Here is a 25,487-nt window from a genome sequence, read left to right on the forward strand (position 1 = left end):
AAAAAAGACTGCCACCAGGATCGAGGGAGACAGTCAGGAGGTGGCTGAAGGAAAGCACCCCGCAATTCTACCGCCAACAAGGTTGGTGTGGGGGGTGCTGCCATATGTGGGAGTGGGGAGGACTGTACACCTGACCTCTGACTGGCAGCCTGCTCCTGCTCAGGAGGCAATGTGATAACACTGCTGCAACCTGCTCTGCTGCCAGACAGATCCAGGCCTCTTGTCCCATCTCCTGTCACCCTCCCTCCTGCTGCACCTCCAGTCACCCTAAAAAAAAATTATATATATTTGTCGAGACTATCAAAATTATCACACCTGATCTTGCATGGTAAAAAAAAAATAAAAAATTCCTGGCTCCTCACATTTGGCTGGCTTTTGTGCTGGCTCCTAGATTTAAAGCACATTTGTCAAGCCCTGCTCTTAGCTAACTGTAGACTGAACAGTCACTACCTACACTAATGGTTTGATCCAATACAGCAACACATAGGCTTGTATCTAGAACACATGAAATCATCCATTCGGCCTGACCAATTTCAGTCAAATTAAATAGGGTTGTTTATCCACCCCTAATATGTTATATTAAATTTGAGACACATTTAGAAATGGTTTATCAAGTTGTCACACAACATACACATAGAATGAATCTGAGTGGAATAAGTGGAATAAAACTGATCAAAAGGTAGCATGTATGGCAAAAATGGCACCAATAAAAAATACAGCTCACCCTGAAGAAAAAAAAATAAGCCCTCACACAACGCGGTTGGACGAAAAAAAAAAGAAAGTTATGGATGTCAGAAACATGGCAACATAAAAATGTTGTGAAAAGGGGAGGGGGGGGGGTTGAGTTTTTTTTGTGAAAAGGAAAAAAAAATGCTATAATATAATTTGGTATCACCATAATTGTTCCGATGCACAGAATAAAGATAATGTAATTTGTACCATGCAGTAAACACTATTAATACATTTAAAAAGATGCCAGAATGTTTTACATTATTTTGGCTTTCGCTAAATGTAGTAACAAAAATTTACCACTGATATAAAGTACAATAGGTCAAGGAAATGGAAGCTACCAGTAAGTCTTTGAAATTTTTACACGTTCTGTTAGAGGAGGAAAAAAGTAATCTTGTTATTGCAGAAATTAAGTTGAAAGAACAGAAAGATTGTCCGGAAATTTAAGGACGACCCTGACTTTGCAGCTAAAGAGACCCAATCCCAGAATTCTATAGAGATTTCAATATCAATTGAAGGAGCGCAAGCACTCACAGTTTATTAGAGATCTCCAAGACTTCCGTAAGAACAGGACATACAGTGTATTGACTAGGACCCCCTTACCCCGTGATACCGAAACTGAAATTTCATCTTCAGATGCTGAGCCTGGTGATAACTGTACTTACCCACAGGGTAAACATGGCATGGGAAATTATCAGTCTTACAGAGGACATGGTTCCAATTGTGGTCCAGGAGACATGAGGAAAAAACAACTTTACGATACAGAATGGATTACATAGTTACAGTTACATAGTTAGTACGGTCGAAAAAAGACATATGTCCATCAAGTTCAACCAGGGAATTAAGGGGTAGGGGTGTGGCGCGATCTTGGGGAAGGGATGGGATTTTCCTCTGTGGGCTCCTCTGCCACTCCTCTTTTTTAGGGCATGCCGGCCGAGGCACGAGCCAGGAACCCTATCCCCAGAGACCCAAGAACAACCGATGCTAAAACCCCTTACCCCGTCAGGGGACTCCTTACAAGTAATCAACTTCTCAGATACTTTGTTGACGGATACTCAGGTAAGGGTCCTTGGTTGTGGTCTCTACTTTGTTCCATCAATAGGATTTGATCAGTTTACCTGGACCAAGGACCTTAACCTGTTTGTCCAAAAATTAAAATGGCACAAGTTCCATAAAATTCGAGAGAGGAAAGAATGCCAAGAACTTTGTATAGGTTTGAATGAGATTCCAGCTGTGAGAGACTTGGCCTCCTTATTTGATGATAACAGGAGACCTCTAAATGAGGGTTCATTCACATCATGCAAACTTAACCCCTTCAGGACCAAGCCCATTTTGGCCTTAAGGACCAGAGCGTTTTTTGCACATCTGACCACTGTCACTTTAAACATTAATAACTCTGGAATGCTTTTAGTTATCATTCTGATTCCGAGATTGTTTTTTCGTGACATATTCTACTTTAACATGGTGGTAAATTTTTGTGGTAACTTGCATCCTTTCCATGTGAAAAATCCTAAAATTTGATGAAAAATTTGAAAATTTTGCATTTTTCTAACTTTGAAGCTCTCTGCTTGTAAGGAAAATGTATATTACAAATAAAAAAAATTTTTATTCACATATACAATATGTCTACTTTATGTTTGCATCATAAAAGTGACGAGTTTTTACTTTTGGAAGACACCAGAGGGCTTCAAAGTTCAGCAGCAATTTTCCAATTTTTCACAAAATTTTCAAACTCACTATTTTTCAGGGACCAGTTCAGGTTTGAAGTGGATTTGAAGGGTCTTCATATTAGAAATACCCCATAAATGACCCCATTATAAAAACTGCACCCCCCAATGTATTCAAAATGACATTCAGTCATCATTTTAACCCTTTAGGTGTTTCACAGGAATAGAAGCAAAGTGAAGGAGAAAATTCACAATCTTCATTTTTTACACTCCCATGTTCTTGTAGACCCAATTTTTGAATTTTTACAAGGGGTAAAAGGAGAAAATGTATACTTATATTTGTAGCCCAATTTCTCTCGAGTAAGCACAGATCTCATATGTCTATGTAAATTGTTCGGCGGGCGCAGTAGAGGGCTCAGAAGGGAAAGAGCCACAAGGGGATTTTGGAGAGTACGTTTTTCTGAAATGGTTTTTGGGGGGCATGTTGCATTTAGGAAGCCCCTATGGTGCCAGAACAGCAAAAAACCCTCACATGGCATACCATTTTGGAAACTAGACCCCTTGAGGAACATAACAAGGAATAAAGTGAGCCTTAATATCCCACAGGTGTTTCACGACTTTTGCATATGTAAAAAAAAAAAATATTTTTTTTCACTAAAATGTGTTTCCCCCCAAATTTCACATTTTTCCAAGGGTTAATAGCAGGAAATACCCCCCAATATTTGTAACCCCTTCTCTTCTGAGTATGGAGGTACCCCATAAGTTGACCTGAAGTGCACTATGGGCGAACTACAATGCTCAGAAGAGAAGGAGTCATATTTGGCTTTTTGAGAGCAAATTTTGCTCGGGGGGCATGTCGCATTTAGGAAGCCCCTATGGTGCCAGAACAGCAAAAAAAAAACACATGGCATACCATTTTGGAAACTAGACCCCTTGAGGAATGTAACAAGGAATAAAGTGAGCCTTATTACCCCACAGGTGTTTCACGACTTTTGCATATGTAAAAAAAGAAAAAAAAATTTCCACTAAAATGTGTGTTTCCCCCCAAATTTCACATTTTTGCAAGGGTTAATGGCAGGAAATACCCCCCAATATTTGTAACCCCTTCTCTTCTGAGTATGGAGGTACCCCATAAGTTGACCTGAAGTGCACTATGGGCGAACTACAATGCTCAGAAGAGAAGGAGTCATATTTGGCTTTTTGAGAGCAAATTTTGCTCGGGGGGGCATATCGCATTTAGGAAGCCCCTATGGTGCCAGAACAGCAAAAAAAACAGCTGTTGCAAAACCACAACTCCCAGCATGCATGGTCTGTTAGTGCATGCTGGGAGTTATAGTTTTGCAACAGCTGGAGGCACACAGGTTAGGGAACACTGAGTTAGAAACAGACAATGTTTCCCAACCAGTGTGTCTCCAGTTGTTGCAAAACTACAACTCCCAGCATGCCCAGACAGCTGAAGGGCATGCTGGGAGTTATAGTTCGGCAACATCTGAAGGGCCAGATGTTGCTGAACTAAAACTCCCAGCATGCCTGGACAGTCAGTGCATGCTGGGAGTTGTAGTTTTGCAACAGCTGGAAGAGCACAGATTGGAGACCATTATACAATGGTCTCCAAACTGGGGCCCTCCAGATGCTGCAAAACTACAACTCCCAGCATGCCCAGACAGCCAAAGGCTGTCTAGGCATGCTGGGAGTTGTAGTTTTCAGACTCCTAGAAGCAGCAGTGAAGATCTTCACTGCTGCTTCTGAGGACCATACACTCACCTGCTGGTCCCGTCGCTGCTCGTCCACGTGGCCGGTCCCGCCGCTGGATCTGGTAAGTCCGCCGGTCCCCTGATGTTCCCCCCCCTATGCTGCAGGTCCCGAGCGAGCCCCCGCAGCCATCGTCCCCCGTTCTGCCCGACTTCCAGGGGCGGGCAGTGCGGGGGATCTCAACTTTCACCCCAGATCACTGTGATTGGTCCACAGGGACCAATCACAGTGACCGCTGACCAGGACCATCAATGGATGGTCCTGGGGGTGAAGCAGAAGTTGTCCCCTGCTGGAAACAGCGGGACTTCTGCCAGTTAACCCGTGCGATGCTGCGCATCGCCGGGTTAACTGAATGTCATTTATAAACGCCGGGATGCGCGAACGCACTGCACAACCCGGCGTTTATATATGACATTCTGCGGGAAGGGGTTAAAAATAAATCTTTTCCTTCAATTGGCGATTCATCATGTATAGACGTACTTTTAGAACTGGTACTACATGTCAGATCATTGTCTCTTCCCCCCTTGTCTGAGAGGAGAACAAATCTTTCAAATATAGAAAGAAAAGCTATAAAAGAATTATAGAACAGTAACAACTTAATAAAATCGTCAGACAAGGGGGGAAACAGTGGTCATGATTCGACCGCAATACATCAACATCATTTCACAGATAACTTGATGACAGCAGTACTTATGAGATTTTACCTCACGATCCCACTCAGATATATAAACAGAAATTATCAGAGATTATTGCACAAGCTAAATCAGAGAAACTTAGTGATCAAGAGGGCGACTTTATGTTGCCTAAGAACCCAGTTGTCCCAACCTTCTATGCCCCGCCAAAAATCCATAAAGGGGTGACCCTGTTAAAGGGCTCTACTGTAGGGACGGGCTGCACCTCAATGGGGAGGGTGCAGCTGTGCTTAGGGAGAAGATGGCTAGAAGGGTGGAGGAGTGTTTAAACTAGGAACTGGGGGGAGGGAACCTACAACATAGAGGTGGAAGCTAGTGTAGATAGAGAGGGGGGACTTATTAATGTCCCAGGGGGTGGAGCGGAGGGAGGGGTTAGAATAGTTAATAGGGATAGGCTTCGTAGGAAAAGAAAACATACACCATTGAATTGCATGTTGACTAATTGCAGAAGTCTGTCCAATAAAACAGAGGAACTGGAGTTGATAATGTCTGAGGAGAACTATGATATAGTGGGTATAACAGAGACTTGGTTGGACGATAGCTCTGACTGGGCGGTCAACATATAGGGTTAGAGTCTATTCAAGAAGGATAGGACAAAACGGAAAGGGGGAGGGGTTTGTCGTTATGTAAAGTCCAGTCTGAAGGCTGCACTGCGGGAGGATATACGGGAGGGAAACGATCATGTGGAGTCATTATGGGTAGAAATCTAAGGACATGAAAATAAAAAAAATTCTGATAGGGGTTTGCTATAAGCCACCAAACATAATAGAAGAGGCAGAAGATCAATTTCTGAGGCAAATAAAGCAGCAAATCAGAATAAGGTGATAATAATGGGGGACTTTAACCCCATAAGGACTCAGCATTTTTCAGTTTTTGCATTTTCATTTTTTCCTCATCACCTTCTAAAAATCATAACGCTTTCAATTTTGCACATAAAATTCCATATGATGGCTTATTTTTTGTGCCACCAATTCTACTTTGCAGTGACATTGGTCATTTTACCAAAAAATCCACGGCGAAATGGAAAAAAAATATTCATTGTGCGACAAAATTGAAGAAAAAAAGTAATTTTTTTACTTTTGGGGGCTTCCGTTTCTATGCAGTGCAATTTTTGGTAAAAAATGACACCTTATCTTTATTCTGTAGGTCCATATGGTTAAGATGATACCCTACTTATATAGGTTGGATATTGTCGTTCTTCGGAAAAAAAATCATAACTACCTGCAGGAAAATTTATATGTTTAAAATTCTCATCTTCTAACCCCTATAACTTTTTTATTTTTCTGCGCACTGGCCGGTATGAGGGCTCATTTTTTGCACCGTGTTCTGAAGGTTGTATCGGTACCATATTTTGCATTGATCGGACTTTTTGATCGCTTTTTATTCATTTTTTTGTAGGATATAAAAAGTGACCAAAAATACGCTATTTTGGACTTTGGAATTTTTTTGCGCGTACACCATTGACCGTACGGTTTAATTAATGATATATTTTTATAGTTTGGACATTTACACATGCAGCGATACCACATATGTTTATTTTTATTTACCCAGTTTTTTTTATGGGAAAAGGGGGGTGATTCAAGCTTTTATTAGGGGAGGGGTTAAATGACCTTTGTTAACTATTTTTTTCACTTTTTTTTGCAGTGCTATAGCTCCCATAGGGGGCTAGAGCACTTCACACACTGGTCTCTTATACTGATCCCTGCAAAGCCATAGCTTTGCATGGATCAGCGAGATAAGGGCTCGATTGCTCAAGCCTGTAGCTCAGGCTTGGAGCAATCAAACCCAGATCGGACGCGACGGAGCAAGGTAAGGGGACCTCCGATCGCATCATAGCTGATCGGGACATCTCGATTTTATCACGATAGTCCCGATCAGCCCGACTGAGCTGCCGGGAAGGGTTTACTTTCATTTTCAGCGTGGTGATGAACTTTGATCTCCGCATCTGATGGGTTAATAGCGCGCTGCACAGCGATCGGTGCCGCGTGACCCCGTTTTAAACACCGGGATCGGGCGCAGGGGGTACAGGTATGCCCTGCGTCCTTAAGAGGTTAACTATCCTGATATAAACTGGGAGACAGACCTGTGAATCTCATAAAGGAAACAGGTTTCTGACTATAGCTAATGACAATTGTCTGTATACATATTTATCGGCGTATAACACGCACTTTTCAGGCTAAAATTTTTAGCCTAAAGTCTACCTGCGTGTTATACGCCGATAAGCCTCTGTCGTTCAATGATTTAAAGCGGGCGCTTTAAATCAATGAACTGCAGCGGCTTTGCAGGTGCAGAGACTGCCACCGCTTCTCTGCCCCTGCCTGTCCTGGGGTCTAGAGCCCTGCTGCCGGCCCTTCTCTCCCCCTGGCTATCGGTGCCGCTGCCCGTTCTCTCCCCCTGACTATCAGTGCCAGGGGGAGAGAAGCGCGCAGACAATGGGGCAGCGGCCCCGTTGCCTCCCCCATCCCCGGTTGTATAATTACCTGTTGCCGGGGTCGGGTCCGCGCTGCTTCAGGCCTCCGGTGTGCGTCCCCTGCGTCGTTGCTATGCGCTGCGAGACGCAATGACGTCACTCGTCATTGAGCCGTGCATAGCAACGACGCATGGGACGCACAACGAGGCCTGAAGCAGCGCGGACCCGACCCCCAGCAACAGGTAATTATACAACCGGGGATGGGGGAGGCAACGGGGCAGCGGCGCCGGCAATGGGTGCCGCTGCACCTTCTCCCCCCCTGGCTATCGGCGCCGCTGCCCCATTGCCGGCGCCGCTTCTCTCCCCCTGGCTATCGGCGCCGGCACCGATAGTCAGGGGGAGAGAACGGGCAGCGGCGCAGATAGCTAGCGGGAGAGAAGCGACGGCAGCAGGGCTCTAGACCCCAGGAAAGGCAGGGGGAGAGAAGCGAGCAGCGACTGCCCCTCTCCCCCTGCCTTTCCTGGGGGTGTATTGGGGTATACGCATGCACACACACGCACCCTCATTTTACCAAGGATATTTGGGTAAAAAACTTTTTTTAACCAAATATCCTTGGTAAAATGAGGGTGCGTGTTATAGGCCGGTGCGTGGTATACCCCGATAAACACGGTACCTTATGGGAATAAAAGGGAACCAATATGGATGAATAAAAATGTTAAGGGGGCAATAAATGACCAAAATAAAGCATTTAAACTACTAAAACAGGACGGCAGTGAAGAAGCATTAAAAAGCTATAGAGAAAAGTGTAAAATCTGTAAAAAAAAACAGATAAAAGCTGCAAAAGTAGATACAGAAAGATTTGTTGCCAAAGAGAGTAAAACTAACCCCAAAATGTTCTTTAACTATATAAATAGCAAAAAGGTCAAAAATGAAAGCGTAGGCCCTTTAAAAAATTATGAGGAAGAATTTATAGAGGGGATCAGGAAAAAGCAAGTATATTAAAACAAATTCTTCTCCACTGCATTCACCGAGAAAAATAAAATGGCAGGTGAAATACAGCGAGATAAGGTAAACTCCCCAGTACAGGTCACCTGTCTAACCCAGGAAGAAGTACAGTGCCGCCTACAAAAAAACAAAATAGACAAATCACCAGGGTCCAGATAGCATTCACCCCTGTGTTCTAAAGGAATTAAGTATTGTAATAATCAAACCCCTATTTGTAATATTCAGGGACTCTATAGTAACAGGGACTGTTCCCCAGGACTGGCACATAGCAAATGTGGTGGCAATATTTAAAAAGGGGTCAAAAGGTGACCCTGGGAATTCTAGACCTGTTAATTTGACCTCCGTTTTATGTAAATTGTTTGAGGGTTTTCTAAAAGATGCTACTTTGGAGTATCAAGATAAAAATAAATGTATGACTCCATATCAGCATGGCTTTATGAGGAATCGGTCCTGTCAAACTAACCTGTTCAGCTTTTATGAGGAGGTGAGCTCCAGACTGGACCAGGGGGAAATCGCTGGATGTCTTATACCTGGATTTTTCCAAAGCATTTGATATGGTGCCACATAAAAGATTGGTGCATAAAATGAGAAGGATTGGGCTGGGGGAGAATGTGTGTAACTGGCTCAGTGATAGGAAACAGAGGGTGGTTATTAATGGTACATATTCTGATTGGGTGACTGTTAGTAGTGGGGTACCATAGGGGTCAGTCTTGGGTCCTATTCTGTTTAATATATTCATTAAAGAGGTACTACCGTGGAAAACTTAAAAAAAAAAATAATAATAATCAACTGGCTCCAGAAAGTTAAACAGATTTGTAAATACATTTGGACACTATTGTTTCCTTCTGAATGCTAGCACCTCCACCAATTGTGGACTTTTTCGTTTCCTGTTTGAGACACATTGTCTCACAGTACACAGAGTGGGAGATAGATACAAATAAATAATTGATTCTATTTTTGGCTGCAGTGCCTAGTTCACATTTACTACAGACTGTCTTATTGCATTCCTTATTTCTACTGGAGAAACATGAGCACGCAGGCAGATCCTCCCTCTGTAGAAGCAAGCGACATGGATACAAATACTAGTCCTGTTAACACTTCGGTGACTGCAGGTAGAGCCAATGCAGGGGCGTACTTTTCGTCATGCGATTTCAAAGTTGAACTGACACTCCTGAGTACAAAAAATTTGCAACACCGTATTCACACATTGGCAGAGTGTGAGAGGAGACTTTACTGGACAGTAAAATCTCTAACAGCATATGACGAATGCAAAAGAGTGCCAAGAGGCTTAAGAGCCTATAAGTCCCCGTCACAATTTCTGGACGATAAAGACTGTCTCTGCCTGGAATGAAGCACATCTTGACCATTCAATCAGGTAACAAAAATTGGTGTTAATTAAAAACCAGTGTGAATACGAGACTACCACCAATGAATTGTGCAAAGCAAAGGAACAGAAACCTTGAACAGAAACTCACTATGTTGCAAATTGAAATTAAAGAAAATAAGAGGGACAAATATACCATATAAGAGATAAAAGGGATTTCGAGAATGGCCAAATATTTACTTGGAAAAATCAAATAAAAACGCAAAGAACATATAGGGAAAAAACTGCAACAAAAACCGCAACAGTATTCCAAGAATTTAAAAAAGAAAAAAACTAGTGACTTTCTTACGAAGTCAGAGTCAGATTCCAGTTCTTCGGGGGACCCTCAGTGCTCTTTAAATATAAAAGCACAGGAGAATCTCTCCACTACTAAACAAGTACAGTCAGTCCCTTTAGGCGCACGCACCGAGGAGGGCGAGGGCAAAAGAAGCGAGGACCTGGCAGAAGAAAAGAAAGGAGGTGTCGTGGAGGAAGTAAAGAAGACCCCTAACAACGTGATGAACCTCACCGATGTGCCATTGGATAATGACTGTCTGGAGGTTCTCTCAAGGGTCTAAATTTCGGGGTGAATGAACAGTTCCGACGAGAATCCTTTGAAGTTGACCTGTTCAAGGATTTGAGAAAGATTAACTTAAAGAAATTCTTTGCAAAACCTGAAAATGTTAATAAAAGCAGCGAAAAATCACTAGAAGGAGAAGTTCAGTGTCAGGTAGATAAGTTGGGGTTCAGAATAGTTCAGGAGTTCAGTGACTCCTGACATAGACATACTCTGCTGTATTAGTTAATAAGTGCAGTTTTTTCCCCAAATTTAAAATTTTTACAAGGGGTAATAGGAGAAAATGTCCCCCAAAATGTGTAACCCCATCTCTTCTGAGTATGGAAATACACCATGTGTGGATGTCAAGTGCTCTTCTGGCGCACTTCAATGCTCAAGAGAGAGGGAGCACCATTGAGCTTTTGGAGAGAGAATTTGGTTTGAATAGAAGTCAGGTGCCTTGTGCGTTTACAAAGCCCACCGTGGTGCCAGAACAGTAGACCCCCAACATGTGACCCCATTTTGGAAACTCCACCCCTCACAGAATTTAATAAGGGGTGCAGTGAGCATTCACACCCCACTGGCGTCTAACAGGTCTTTGGAACAGTAGGCTAAGCAAATGAAAAATTTAATTTTTTTTTTTCACGGACCACTGTTCCAATAATCTGTCTGACACCTGTGGGGTATAAATGCTCACTGTATCCCTTATAACATTCCGTGAGGGGAGTAGTCTCGAAAATGTGGTCACATGGGAGGAGAGTCCATTTTTCCTGGCAATATGGGGGCTTTTGTAAACACAAGTGGCCTTCAATTACGGACCAATTTTCTCTCCAAAAGCCCAATGGCGCTCCCTCTCTTCTGAGCATTGTAGTTTGCCCGCAGAGCACTTTACATCCACATATGGGGTATGCTCTTAATCATAAGAAATGGGACGCTTTTTTTCCCCTATTTTCCCTTTTTGGATAACGCCAGCATTTTAGTTTAAAAAAAAAAAAAATTTCTTTGTTTTCCCATCCAACTTTAACGAAAATTTGTCAAACACCTGTGGGGTGTTAAGGCTCACTATACCCCTTGTTATGTTCCATGAGGGGTTTAGTTTCCAAAATGGGGTCACGTGGGTATTTATTTATTTTGCGCCCCTGTGACTCCCAGCATGTACTGATCGCTGAAGGGCATGCTGGGAGATGTAGTTATACAACAGCTGGAGGTAAGCAACTACAACTCCCTGCATGGCGAGAGACGTTTGCTGTTCGTGCATGGTGGGATTTATAGTTTTGCAAGATTTAGAGGGCCACGGTTTAGAAACCACCGCACAGTGATCTCCAAACTGTGGCCCTCCAGATGTTGCAAAACTACAAATCCCAGCATGCCCAGATAGCAAACTGATGTGTGGGCATGCTGGGAATTGTAATATCTAGGAGGGGCACAGTTTAGAGATCACTGCACAGTGATCTCCAAACTGTAGCCCTCCAGCTGTTGCAAAACTACAAATCCCAGCATGCCCAAACAGCAGTCTGGGCATGCTGCGAGTTGTAGTTTTGCAACATCTGGAGGGCTACAGTTTAGAGACCAGTGATCACCTAGTGGTCTGCAAACTGTAGCCCTCCAGGCAACTCACCGGCTTCCGTAGTCTGCACCAGGGAGCCAGCCGCACGTCATCGCCTCCGCCGATGGTAAGTGGATCCCCGGCTCCGGTCACAGGACAGTTCCTCCGTTATGCCCGTACTGGGCAGAATGGGGTAACCAAACTTTAACCCCCCGATCTGCTATGGGTCGGTCGCTTCTGACTGATCAATAGCAGGGTGGCACCTGACTCCTATCCCTTCAAGGGGACCGTGGGTGTCTTGGACACTCCTGATACCCCTTATTTTCCGGGTCACCGGAGACCCATATGACCCAGAATCGCTGCAGTCCGCCGGTCTGAATTGACCGACGATTTGCGGCGATCGCTGACATGGGGGGGTCAGGACCCTTCTGGGCATTTGCACGGGATGCCTGCTGATAGACCCAGGTACGCCCAGGTCCTTAAGTACTAGGGAGCCAGGGCATACCCATACACCCTGGGTCCTTAAGGGGTTAGGGACACTCCACCTAACTCTTACTTTTTTATTGGTGCCAATGTGTACCATGACTGCTGGGTCATCTCCAGCTCCACCCGGCAATCGATCAACAGCCCCTAAACATACTAAATTTAGTTTTTGGCATGCAAAACCAATAGGTTTTGCAATTGCTTTCATTAGAAAATTTTCAGTATTTCATACTGAAAAAGCCAGTCAAACAACTGCCCCCCTGCCTGCTTGGACACATACTAGTCCTGCTGTGTCTATGCATCATCACCTATGTCATGGACACACTTCCTTGATTGACAGCTGTGAGCGCAGGGCTCACAGCTGAAGGTAAAATCGTCCCACTGTCAGCTTGTGTCCCGTTACTGTCAATGAGGACATGCTGGGAGATGTAGTTTTGCTAATGCTAGGGGAGATATGAGCAGACAGCATACTGAAGGAGGGGGCGGAGACGTGCACAGGTAGGCCACGCTCCCTCCCTTCGAGAGGAATTCAGACTAGTGAGCTAAATGAAAAGTGTAAAAGTGTAATTCTGTCCCCTCAAGGATAAAATAGGGTTGATGATTCGAATAAGTCCTTAAGGGGTTAATAGTTTGGACAATTAAACAAGCAGCGATAACCAAAATGTTTATTACTTTTTGGTTATTTTTTGTAAAATAGGAAAACAAGGGCGATATATTTTATTAGGGGAGTTTTTTTTTTTTTTTTAGATAAATGTAGAAAAATAAATAAATTTTTTACTTTTCAAGTCCATAGGGGACTTTTACATGCAATCATTAGATTCCATTCTCTGTTCAATGCTATGCGACATCCAATGAGCCCCCTGAGCTAGCCAAAATGGATTATTTATTCCTTTAGATGCTGTGATCAGTATTAATCACAGCATCTGAAGGGTTAATGACGGGCAGCAGCATGTAGTATAGATTGTATTTGATAGTAGCCAACCCTGACAAGTTACTTAACAGTCCAATACTGTTTGCATTCACTTCCAGGCAGTGGAAGAGAGAGAAGTGGATTGTGCTGGAATCCCCTGAAATTGGGACCACTGTCCGGACGCACACCTAGCCACGAGGACGGCGCCCGGTACTACTACCATTTGCCTGCATCACCACCATCATCTGTACCATCACACGGCCGGACGCACTCCGTGCCACATTGGGAGGCACAGAGAATCTTTTCATTGCACGGACGCGAATATCGTGCCGGCTGCCCAGCCGTTTGATAGTCCACAGCACGGAACCCTAACTGCAACAGGGCTATCATTCCGGGACCTCATATACCAGCGGTGCAGTGAGTGGTGCAGAGCACAAATCATTTATATTTTATGTGAACAATACATAAACTTTCACTATCAATTTCTAATGCAACAAATCGAGTAATAGAGGAGGTTACTAACCATTCAAGTGCACCTTAGCGCTAATAGGTGGCTGTGATACGAAAATTTTATTCAAGTCTACTCTTATTTTATGTATTTTAACTAATTTTTTTATCATCTAATTCGATATCATATATCTTATTGTATAAAATGTATTGATCTACAGCAAGGGCCCTGCTTGGATCATATATACCATTATTACTAATTTCAAATAAATATAAATTGATTATACAATTAGTCCACTAATCTACATATTTTTATACTGTAATATATTTACCATATATCTATCTATCTATCTATCTATATCTATCTATATCTATATCTATCTATATCTATCTATATCTATCTATCTATCTATCTATACACACATACACACATACACACACACACACACACATATATATACACACACATACACACACACAGGGTGGGCCATTTATATGGATACACCTTAATAAAATGGGAATGGTTGGTGATATTAACTTCATGTTTGTGGCACATTAGTATATGTGAGGGGGGAAACTTTTCAAGATGGGTGGTGACCATGGCGGCCATTTTGAATCCAACTTTTTTTTTTATAGGAAGAGGGTCATGTGACATTAAACTTATTGGGAATTCCACATGAAAAACAATGATGTGCTTGGTTTTAACGTAACTTTATTCTTTTATGTGTTATTTACAAGTTTCTGACCACTTATAAAATGTGTTCAATGTGCTGCCCATTGTGTTGGATTGTCAATGCAACCCTCTTCTCCCACTCTTCACACACTGATAGCAACACCGCAGGAGAAATGCTAGCACAGGCTTCCAGTATCCGTAGTTTCAGGTGCTACACATCTCGTATCTTCACCGCATAGACCATTGCCTTCAGATGACCCCAATGATAAAAGTCTACGGGGGTCAGATCGGGAGACCTTGGGGGCCATTCAACTGGCCCATGACGACCAATCCACTATCCAGGAAACTGTTCATCTAGGAATGCTCGGACCCGAGACCCATAATGTGGTGGTGCACCATCTTGCTGGAAAAACTCAGGGAACGTGCCAGCTTCAGTGCATAAAGAAGGAAACACATCATCATGTAGCAATTTCGCATATCCAGTGGCCTTGAGGTTTCCATTGATGAAGAATGGCCCCACTATCTTTGTAACCCATATACCACACCATACCATCAATTTTTGTGTTCCAACAGTCTTGGAGGGATCTATCCAATGTGGGTTAGTGTCAGACCAATAGCGGTGGTTTTGTTTGTTAACTTCACCTTTCACATAAAAGCTTGCCTCATCACTGAACAAAATCTTCTGTGTAAACTGAGGGTCATGTTCCAATTTTTGTTTTGCCCATTCTGCAGCACCTGAAACTACGGATACTGGAAGCCTGTGCTAGCATTTCTCCTGCGGTGTTGCTATCAGTGTGTGAAGAGTGGGAGAAGAGGGTTGCATTGACAATCCAACACAATAGGCAGCACATTGAACACATTTTATAAGTGGTCAGAAACTTGTAAATAACTCATGAAAGAAAGTTATGTTAAAACCAAGCACATCATTGTTTTTCTTGTGAAATTCCCAATAAGTTTGACGTGTCATATGACCCTCTTCCTATTGAAAAAACAAAAGTTGGATTCAAAATGGCCGCCATGGTCACCACCCATCTTGAAAAGTCCCCCCATCTCACATATACTAATGTGCCACACGTAGGAAATTAATACCTGTGTATATATATATATATATATATATATATATATATATATATATATATATATATATATATATATATACACATATATACACATACATACACACACACACACATCTCTTGAGGTCTGCATCATATATTACTCTTTTGGCATGAGGGTTAAGTACAACGCAGTCACCTCGATATAGAGATATATATATTTAACTCTGTAGTGGGAGCCCCCCCGATCCACATTTTTTTCTATAACAGTCCAATACTGCTTAATAAACAGACAACAGAAGGAGGCCAATAAAGTCAATTAGATCCATCTGCTTCCACTCTTCAGTATTTCAGCCCCAAATAAAGTCTGTAATGGAGGCCTGAACACAGCCTTCGATGCAGATGAAAATAAGGCTGTAGTTGACACATACATGGAGATGGTGCTTGATCTGCTAAAGCAAACAAGCTGGGAAGGTAATTCTAACAATCTCAGGGTAGTGGAAGCAGGGATATTGAGAAGGCCAGGAGACAGAGTTAGTTCAGATTATCAACAAACAAAAAATACTGGCAAAGCAGACACAGGAGCTGCACAGAAGATGCACTTGAAACACAGCTCTTTAACACCCGTTGTAATCTCAGCATCTTCATAACTATTCTTGCTTTGGATTTTGCTGCATATTAGACTTGTCAGGGCAACTTCACAGTGTCACGGTCATATCACACAATCCTTGATAGAGAAAACCCGGCACTGCTACTTCGCTATCCGCTAATCCGCTAGACTCTTCTTTATAAGCAGACCTTCCCGGTGCTCCCACAAAACAGTCCAAGTACATATTCCATCATAGGCAATAAAGAAGTGGAGCACTCACCAGGTCAATCGATGTCAGCAAGCTTCTTTATTTCATGTTAGCTTGGCAGCGTACAAACATGCATGGGGGAGCGGACGGAAACAGAGGGGTGGTGGAGAGGGTTGGGCGACGGTCCGTATCGCGCCATCAGCGCTTCGTTGGGCCTGATGAAGCCCTGATTGCGCGATACGGACCGTCGCCCACCTCTCTCCCCCACCCCTCTGTTTCCGTCCGCTCCCCCATTCATGTTTGTACGCTGCCAAGCTAACATGAAATAAAGAAGCTTGCTGACATCGATTGACCTGGTGAGTGCTCCACTTTATTGCATATGATGGAATATGTACTGTCATATCACAGTTTTGAACAGTCGGAATCTGGGTGCAGAGACGCCGAATTGATAGAACAAGTAGGAAGACATGCTCAGCTAAGCCCTACTCCTCTTAACTCTCTGCTTGCTGCAGAAGTTGGGCTTTACAGTACGTATACGGAGCCTGTCACCTGTAAAAGAAAAGAGATGTCGGGAGAAATGCGTTTAGCTGAACAACTCCCCTTTCTCTTTTTAGGGATAGGTGAGCATTTCACCACCGACACACCGACTGAGAAAAAGTTTTGACATGTCTCTAAGGCAAGTCCAAAGTTTTCAGTTTTTAATGATCGTAACTGGGACTACAGATGACGCTGTATCAAACAAGGTACACTTTAGGAGTTGTGTGCAAAAAGGTATATTTGAGGTTATTCATTCCTGTAGGGGAAAAGCATAATAGACTCTAGGACAATAACTGTTTCTTTAAATAAGACAAGAAAATAGTTGTTTTTTTTGTCTATTACAAATAATGTATGGTGTTACAATAAACTGTGTAGAGTATTGCATCATGTTACTATAAACTGTGCAGAGTATCGCATTGAAACCTGTGAGATATTGAACAGAAGCCAATTTCCATCTGTTATAGACATGGAAAATTATACTTGTGTTTTTAAATCCACAATACACCATTTAGTAATCATTCTCTGCTCCCTGGCAGTCTACAGCAGTGTAAGGCTTAATTTCAAATAAGGAAATAACTTCTACAGTAGGCAAGGCCAAAACCTGTTGTTCTGGTTTATGGGAATGGGGGGGTATATTGCTAGGTGAGCTAGCCGAAATGTTGCGTCACATGTGTGTGAATAAAGACAATTTTTCACCTTTTAGGAGGGCCACTGCCTTTTGGATAATTGTAGCTGTTGTGGGTCCTGAACTGGACTGGACACAGTGTGCACCCGGGCATATTTTTGGAGGTGTGCTGCTTTCCTGGATGAGACTGTATATACATATCATAAAGGGTCTTTCCAAGATACATGAAGTCCATACAAATGTGCGATTTTATATTTGTACAAAACTCAGTGTTTACGGTGTTTGCTAAAGCATTAGGGCCCTATTAATTTGTGCTTTTTGCTTCAGTTTCTAATAGTCAGCAGCCATCTTGGGACTCTTACATTTGGTCGGGGGACAGGTTTATGAGGATTAGAGTGTGCAATTACAAAAACAAACAATTGGTGTAGTCAGCAGGATTACCACAATAAGTGGAGCTGCAAACAGGATTACGACCCCAAAATCACAATACCATCATTATAATTTGTCTATTTTATGGCAAATAACCGAAAGAGGTCATACACAAAATAAAAAGTTTGTCAAATAGTCTTCTTTTCTTATTGGAAAAAAAATAGTAAGTCAGCTACATCCTACAGCATCAGCTCTCTTGGGAATAAAGAATCAGCCATATTAAAATCCATCAAGCCAATGGGGTTCCCCACACATAAAATCTCTTAAAGGGGTACTCCGCCCCTAGATCACCGGGGTCCCGCTGCTGGGGAGCCCCGGGATCTCGGCAGCAGCACCCACCTGTACGGCTTCCACCTCACACCGGAAATGCTGGAGGCTTCGGATCTCAACCACAATGGCGGACTAGTGTGACGTCACGACTCTGCCCCGTGTGACATCACCCCCCCCCCCCCCCCCCAATGAAAGTCTATGGAAGGTCCATCACACCCCTCCCATAGACTTGCATTGAGGGGGTGGGGCGTGACTTCACACGGGGCGGAGTCGTGACGTCACGCTCGTCCGCCATTGTGGTTGGGATCCGAAGCCTCCAGCGTTGCAGGTATGAGGTGGAAGCCGTACAGGTGGGTGCTGCTGCAGAGATCCCGGGGGTCCACACCAGCGGGACCCCGGCAATCTGACATCTTATCCCCTATCCTTTGGATAGGGGATAAGATGTTTAGGGGTGCGAAGTACCCCTTTAAGGTTTTACATATGCTTTATATAAACCTACTTTGACATAATGGAAAAAAAAATAAAAATCTGACTCCTCACCTGCAGCTGTACACCCTTCTTGTCCTCATTCTCAACGTGCACACGAATTCTTCCAAACGTATCATCGGACACTCTAAGCATTATAAGGCCATGGACTTCCATATTCTGCAGACCTCCATCCCGGCTACAGGTTAGGGATATTTTCTCTTCAATCTTCAAGTGAACACTGAAGAGAAATTGCATTATTACTTGTTGTTAACAGTATCAAAGAAAAAATTTATTCAAATAAAAGGGGAATGAACACGTTCTTAATTGTAGAGTCAGTAACACTTGTATTACTACATGGTGATGTAAATTACCACCTCCTTACTAACCTCTCAACATTGATAGGTGGAGGCAGGACCTTTGCAGCTTCTGATTGTCTTTTGCCAGCAGCTGGAGTAGCAATGGTTTCTCCTTCAGATTTCAGTTTGTCCACAAAGTTATCAACTTCTTTTCCTTTGGCCCCAAGTTTTAAGGCTTTGTTAGTACCAGAAGGCCTGAAATGAAGTTTCAATAGAAAAAAAAAAAAAAAAACATAAACAAATAAAATAAAAAAGGTACTGTGATCCGTACTTAACCCCTTAAAGGAGTAGTCCAGTGGTGATTCAGTGGTGAGCAACTTATCCCCTATCCTGAGGATAGGGGATAAGTTGCAGATCGCGGGGGGTCCGACCCCTGGGGCCCCCCGCGATCTCCTGTACGGAGCCCCGACAGCCCGCTGGAAGGGGGCGTGTCGACCTCCGCACGAGGCGGCGGCCGACACGCCCCCTCAATACAACTCTATGGCAGAGCCGAAGCGCTGCCTTCGGCAATCTCCGGCTCTGCCATAGAGATGTATTGAGGGGGCGTGTCGGCCGCCGCTTCGTGCGGGGGTCGACACCCGCTATCTCGGCGGAGAGCCGGGGCCCCGTACAGAGAGATCGCAGGGGGCCCCAGCGGTCGGACCCCCCGCGATCTCAAACTTATCCCCTATCCTTAGGATAGGGGATAAGTTTTTCACCACTGGACTACCCCTTTAAGGACTCAGCATTTTTCAGATTTTGCATTTTTGTTTTTTCCTCCTTACCTTTTAAAAACCATAACCCTTTCAATTCTCCACCTAAAAATCCATACGATGGCTTATTTTTTTTTGCGCCACCAATTCTATTCTTTGTAATGACGTCAGTCATTTTACCCAAAAATCTACGGCGAAACCCCCCAAAAATAAATCATTGTGCGAAAGTTGAAAAAACAAAAAAAAGCCATTTTGTAATTTTGGGGGCTTCAGTTTCTACGTAGTACAAAAAATGACACCTTTTTATTCTGTAGGTCCATACGATTAAAATGATACCCTACTTATATAGGTTCGATTTAGTCTTACTTCTGGAAAAAAAATCATAACTACATGCATGAAAAATGAATAAGTTTACAAAAATGTCCTCTTCTGACCCCTATAACTTCTTTATTTTTCCGCATATGGGGATGTATGAGGGCTAATTCTTTGCACCGTGATCTGAAGATTTTATCAGTACTATTTTTGTTTTGATCAGACTTTTTGATCACTTTTTATACCATAAAAAATGAATAAAAAGCAACCAAAAATACGCTATTTTGGACTTTGGAATTTTTTTTACATGTATGCCATTGACCGTACGGATTAATTAATGATATATTTTTATAGTTCGGATATTTACACATGCGGTGATACCACATGTTTATATTTACATAGTTTTTTTTATGGGAAAAGGGGGGTGATTCAGACTTATTAGGGAAGGGGTTAAAATCACATTTATTAACAATTTTTTTTTTGCATTGTTATAGCTCCCATCGGGGACTATAACATTGTGCACACTGATTTCTTACACACTGTTCACTGCTATTGCAATAGTATGGCTTTGATCAGTGCTATCGCCGTTCGACTGCTCCTGCCTGGATCTCAGGCACGGAGCAGTCATTCGGCCGCCCAGGAGGCAGGTAGGGATCCTCCTCGCATCCTGCAAGCTGTTCGGGACGCTGCGGCGGTCCTGAACAGCACCGCTGAGCTGCCAAGAAGGTTTCGGTTTCACTTCAGTATATGTAGTGGGAGAAGAAAAAAAAAAAAATACAGATATGGCGCTAATATAGTGCCGATTATCCGTGGATAACGAATGTATGGTAGCAAGAGTAAAGAGCCTGCTCACTTTTAAGTGTTAGTTTCAGGCGCAACATTGATGAAAGCTTTGAGCAGGTGTCTTAGCAGGTACGCCAGGAGCAGCTGGCCGTCGGTCCCATCGGAGACCGTGGGTAGGATAATGTTGCAGATGTGGGAGGTTGGAATCCCGGCACGGATGCGGACCTGAGGAAGAAGGGAGCCCCTCCGAAACACGTTGTCCAACTGAGCACCAATACTTTTTATGAATATAATAAAAAGTTATCACTATATCTCTGCACCCTCTCCGACTGCTGTTTAACCCCGCCAGTGTATCGCTTCAGCGCCGAAGTAGTCATCCACGGGAAGGTTTAGGAAACCTGTGCCGGGATTCCAACCTCCCACATCTGCAACATTATCGGTTTCACTTCAGACGCGGCAATCAACTTTGATCACCACATCTGAAGGGTTAATACCGGGCACCACATCCTGTGTCATTAAGGGGTTATAGAGTACCTGTCATGTGCTTCATAAATTTTATAATCCTTCCAGTTTTCTCTCTATCATGATAAACTAGCTCCTGGATCGTAAATGGTGTAAATGTAAAAAAAAATACCAAACCCCAGAATTAAGTTTTTTATATATCATCATATCCCAGAAAAAAATAAATAAAAAGCAATCAAAAACTCCAACCAATGCCAAAATGAGACCGATCGAAACCACAGATTATGACATAAAAAAATTAGCTTTCACACAGCCCAGTATACGGAAAAATAAAAACTTTATAGGAGTCAGAAAATACCTATTTAAAAGGCTATTTTTTAAATTATTATTATTAAAACATGAAGGAAAATATAAAAATCTGGTATTTCTGTTATCAGGCCGACCTAAAGTATCAAAATAACATGTACGTTTGATGACAAGGTGAATGGTGTAAAAAAAAAAAATATATATATAAAAATTGGCTAAATCGCTTTTTTTCCCCTTCAATTTCACCTCACAAGTTTATATTTTTTTTTGTTTCACAGCATATGTTATGGAAAAATGAAAGATGTCAATGCAAAGTACAATTGATCCCAAGAAAAACAAGCCCTCATATGGTTCTATAGATGAAAAAAAAACCAGTTATGGCTAATATAGGGTGAAAATTTGCCTGGTTCACAAGGGGTTCAAGTATTTTTAGGACTGCCTATTAAGTTTTTAGTAATAAAAGACCTTATTTACATACTATTTTGGTTGAAATAATTTTGTGTATGACAAGTAGATTGTGCTCCCTTTGGACAAGTAGTTTTGGACAGGGAGCTGGAATAGTCCGCTCTTTACACTGAGGTCCCACCTGCATTTCCTGACTTGTCTATGGCTGCATTCACACCTCGTTTTCAGCCTACAGTTGCCGAATCCGGCTGGGGGAGAGGAAAACCGGGCGCTCCCCTACCCCAGCCAGACCGGCGCTGAAATCCAGTTTACTTTTATGAGCCGACCGGAGTCAAACGGGGACTCTGGTCGGCTCATTTTTGACCCGTATGCGGTTTCCTTACCGGACCTAAAACCGTAGTATACTACGGTTTTAGGTCCGGTCACAAAACCGCACACGATTTTCCCCTCCCCCAGCTGGATCCAGCAACCATAGGCTGAAAACGAGGTGTGAATGCAGGAGACAATCACAAGCAGGACCAAGAGGAGGACCCCTGGTGGCCAAACTTTAAGGGGTTAAATTGAAAACATTTCATAAAATTTTGTAACTTCATATTAGAGAAGTAATTCAAATAGGCTATATATTTTTTTTCTTCTTTTTTCATAAATGACAAGTACCATTTAATCAAATCACTACTTGAAATAAGGCTGTTTACCTGGGTGGTACAGGAGCAGACTTTGTTTTCTCTGGTTCCAAGATGTTCTCTGTGATTAATGCTGCAGCATTACTAGATATAGAGGAACTGCCAGAACTTCCAAAACCTCCAAAGCCTGGAGCCTTCTTTCCCTGACGCTCTGCATCTCTTCTTGCCTGTTGCAATTCTTTTGCTTTGCGTCTCATCTCTGCCTTGGCCTCACGTTCCTGGGTCTGTAGATAGAGAAAAATTTAAGAAATCCTGCACAAAGCCAAGAGACATTATTCTCTTTCTATTGAACGTAAAACATTCATTTTAACCTATAAGAACAGATAAAATAAAGTTGAACATGTAAAAATACAGCTGCCATCAATCAATCATCATGTTTGCATTACTGGGTTTTGTTTCAAGTTCTTCTAAAATTAAAAAGGTTGCCTTATCAGAACAAGCTCTTCTAAGTATGGCTTCTAAAACCCCTGCATCAAACGGTGCTAGCCACATGTCAAATAAATGCCAGTCTGTCTATGTCAGAGCCTCAATTCTCAATAAGCTTTGTGCTCACTGTGTGGTCTGAAGTCTACATACTTTAATTGACATTACAGAAAATAAATTAGTTGATAAATCAACTAGGTACCAGTCCTCAAGGTATATGTAAGGAAAAGTTGGAGAAATAAAGAGAATAGAAGAAGATCCAGGTATTAATTAAAATACAATATATTTATTAAAAGGTGATCGTGTTCGCTGGTATCTAGTGTCCCTGCCGGGCCCTTGCATGGGACAAAGAACACAGCGTGGATAGTAAAAAATTATATAATATCAATAGATCAATGATTCAATAAAAAGAAAAAACTTGCATCTATAGTTCAATATCACATATTCAAATGTTAAAATCAATAATGATCAGTTATCAGTGTGCTTTCACTGCTGTCTCTTATAAGCACAAAGTGATGCCTCTAGCTGAATACACTATCAAAAAGCAGATTATTGTAAGAGTTGCGGTCACAGTATGTGGAGATAGTAAGTATCCAGTCTTAGTGGTTCAGTTTCAATAAACAATGTATCAGCCGTTGGTAGTACAGTATAACAAACTGTCTCACAGACTCACTTGATGAAATGTGAAGAATAGGGAGAATAACAGAGTCCGGTGCACAGTACCACTCACCACCCTTACGGCCGCTGGTATTGCTGGTATCGACAGAGGAGCTGTTTCAGTGATGTGGCACGGAGGTGTCAGGCCTCCGGCAGTAACAGTCTAGGTCTCCTGTGTCCGGCAACGTTGTGTATAGCGCTATGGGTAGCGCTGGAGATGTCTTCTTTGCAAGGCCTGTGGCTGGCGCGGATGGCACCGGCCTCGCAGGTATGCCGAAGGTCCTTTGTTGGTGGAGTAAAGCGGTGTGTTCAGGGCAGCGGTGGGAGTGTGTGCGGCAGTGAAGCCACAGTGGTCCCAAAGCTGGGGCTTCCAGCAGTTGCAAATAGAGTTCAGTAATAAACTGGATTATCGGAATATAGAGGTGAATATGGATGGATGCAAGTAGTAAAAACAATTCTAGATGCGTCTCAAGGCCTCAAGCCTTTTCTTCAGTAGAGGTATAGGTGTATAATACGTGCGGGAAGAGTTTTTTTATAGTGTGAACTGAGATTAAGGGAAAACCAGAAAGTCTGGAAATTTCAGGTTGTAGGTAAACTCAGGAACTGGATCATATAGGAAAAAGAGGAAATAGAGAAAGTTAGATAGGAAAAATAAGAGAGTATATAGAATAAAGTTAGATATAATATATGAATCATAGATGTGTAATTAAATATGAAAATAATTGGACGTAGAAGGCTGGAAAAACAATGATTCAATCTAGGTATTTGATAATATATATTTGATAATATGTGTTTATATAGGGTATATTTGAAGAATTAGGTCTGGTATCAGCTATTGGATAAATAAATAGCATAATATAAAGAAGAGATACAAAAGTTAAAAAATGAAAAATACACAAATAAATAGTAAATGGATATAAAAAATGTGAGATGTAGAAAAAATAGAAAAAATATGTGGATATAAAATAAGGACGTAAAAAATAGAAAATGATAAATAAAATAAAAAATAAATAACTAGAGATGAAAATGTAAAAATGTGAATAAAATGTGAATATATATAGAAAATGAAAATAGTAATGAAAATAAAAATAATAATAATTAATAATATTTTAAAAAAATTATAATAAAAAAATAAAAATAAAATACAAAATAAAATAAAAAATAAATAAAAATAAAAATAGAAAAATAATAAAATAATAAAAATAAAAATACCTGCGAGGCCGGTGCCATCCGTGCCAGCCGCGGACCTTGCAAAGACGACATCTCCAGCGCTACCCATAGCGCTATACACAACGTTGCCGGACACAGGAGACCTAGACTGTTACTGCCGGAGGCCTGACACCTCCGTGCCACATCACTGAAACAGCTCCTCTGTCGATACCAGCAATACCAGCGGCCGTAAGGGTGGTGAGTGGTGCTGTGCACCGGACTCTGTTATTCTCCCTATTCTTCACATTTCATCAAGTGAGTCTGTGAGACAGTTTGTTATACTGTACTACCAACGGCTGATACATTGTTTATTGAAACTGAACCACTAAAACTGGATACTTAATATTTCCACATACTGTGACCGCAACAGTTACAATAATCTGCTATTTGATATAGTGTATTCAGCTAGAGGCATCACTTTGTGCTTATAAGAGACAGCAGTGAAAGCACACTGATAACTGATCATTATTGATTTTAGCATTTGAATATGTGATAATGAACTATAGATGCAAGTTTTTTCTTTTTATTGTATCATTGATCTATTGATATTATACAATTTTTTACCATCCACGCTGTGTTCTTTGTCCCATGCAAGGGCCCGGTAGGGACACTAGATACCAGCAAACACTATTACCTTTTAATAAATATATTGTATTTTAATTAATACCTGGATCTTCTTCTATTCTCTTTATTTCTCCAACTTTTGCTTACATATACCTTGAGGACTGGTACCAAGTTGATTTAGCAACTAATTTATTTTCTGTACTGTATAGACCTTTGGGTGA

The 25,487-nt window shown here is 42.1% G+C and overlaps 1 protein-coding gene across 3 annotated transcripts in view; it reads right to left on the reverse strand.

Moving 5' to 3' along the window:
• ARCN1 (archain 1) overlaps positions 1-25,487 on the reverse strand; it is a gene marked incomplete in the record, with an annotated part of 143,023 nt that overhangs the window by 52,504 nt on the left and 65,032 nt on the right. For all 3 annotated transcript variants that reach the window (XM_056544043.1, XM_056544042.1, XM_056544044.1), the window contains 3 exon segments: positions 18,487-18,652; positions 18,801-18,965; positions 22,426-22,637. In XM_056544043.1, the coding sequence (XP_056400018.1) occupies positions 18,487-18,652; positions 18,801-18,965; positions 22,426-22,637 (543 nt within the window).

This window comes from Hyla sarda, chromosome 10, assembly GCF_029499605.1.
Source record: "Hyla sarda isolate aHylSar1 chromosome 10, aHylSar1.hap1, whole genome shotgun sequence".
Classification (NCBI taxonomy): domain Eukaryota; kingdom Metazoa; phylum Chordata; class Amphibia; order Anura; family Hylidae; genus Hyla; species Hyla sarda.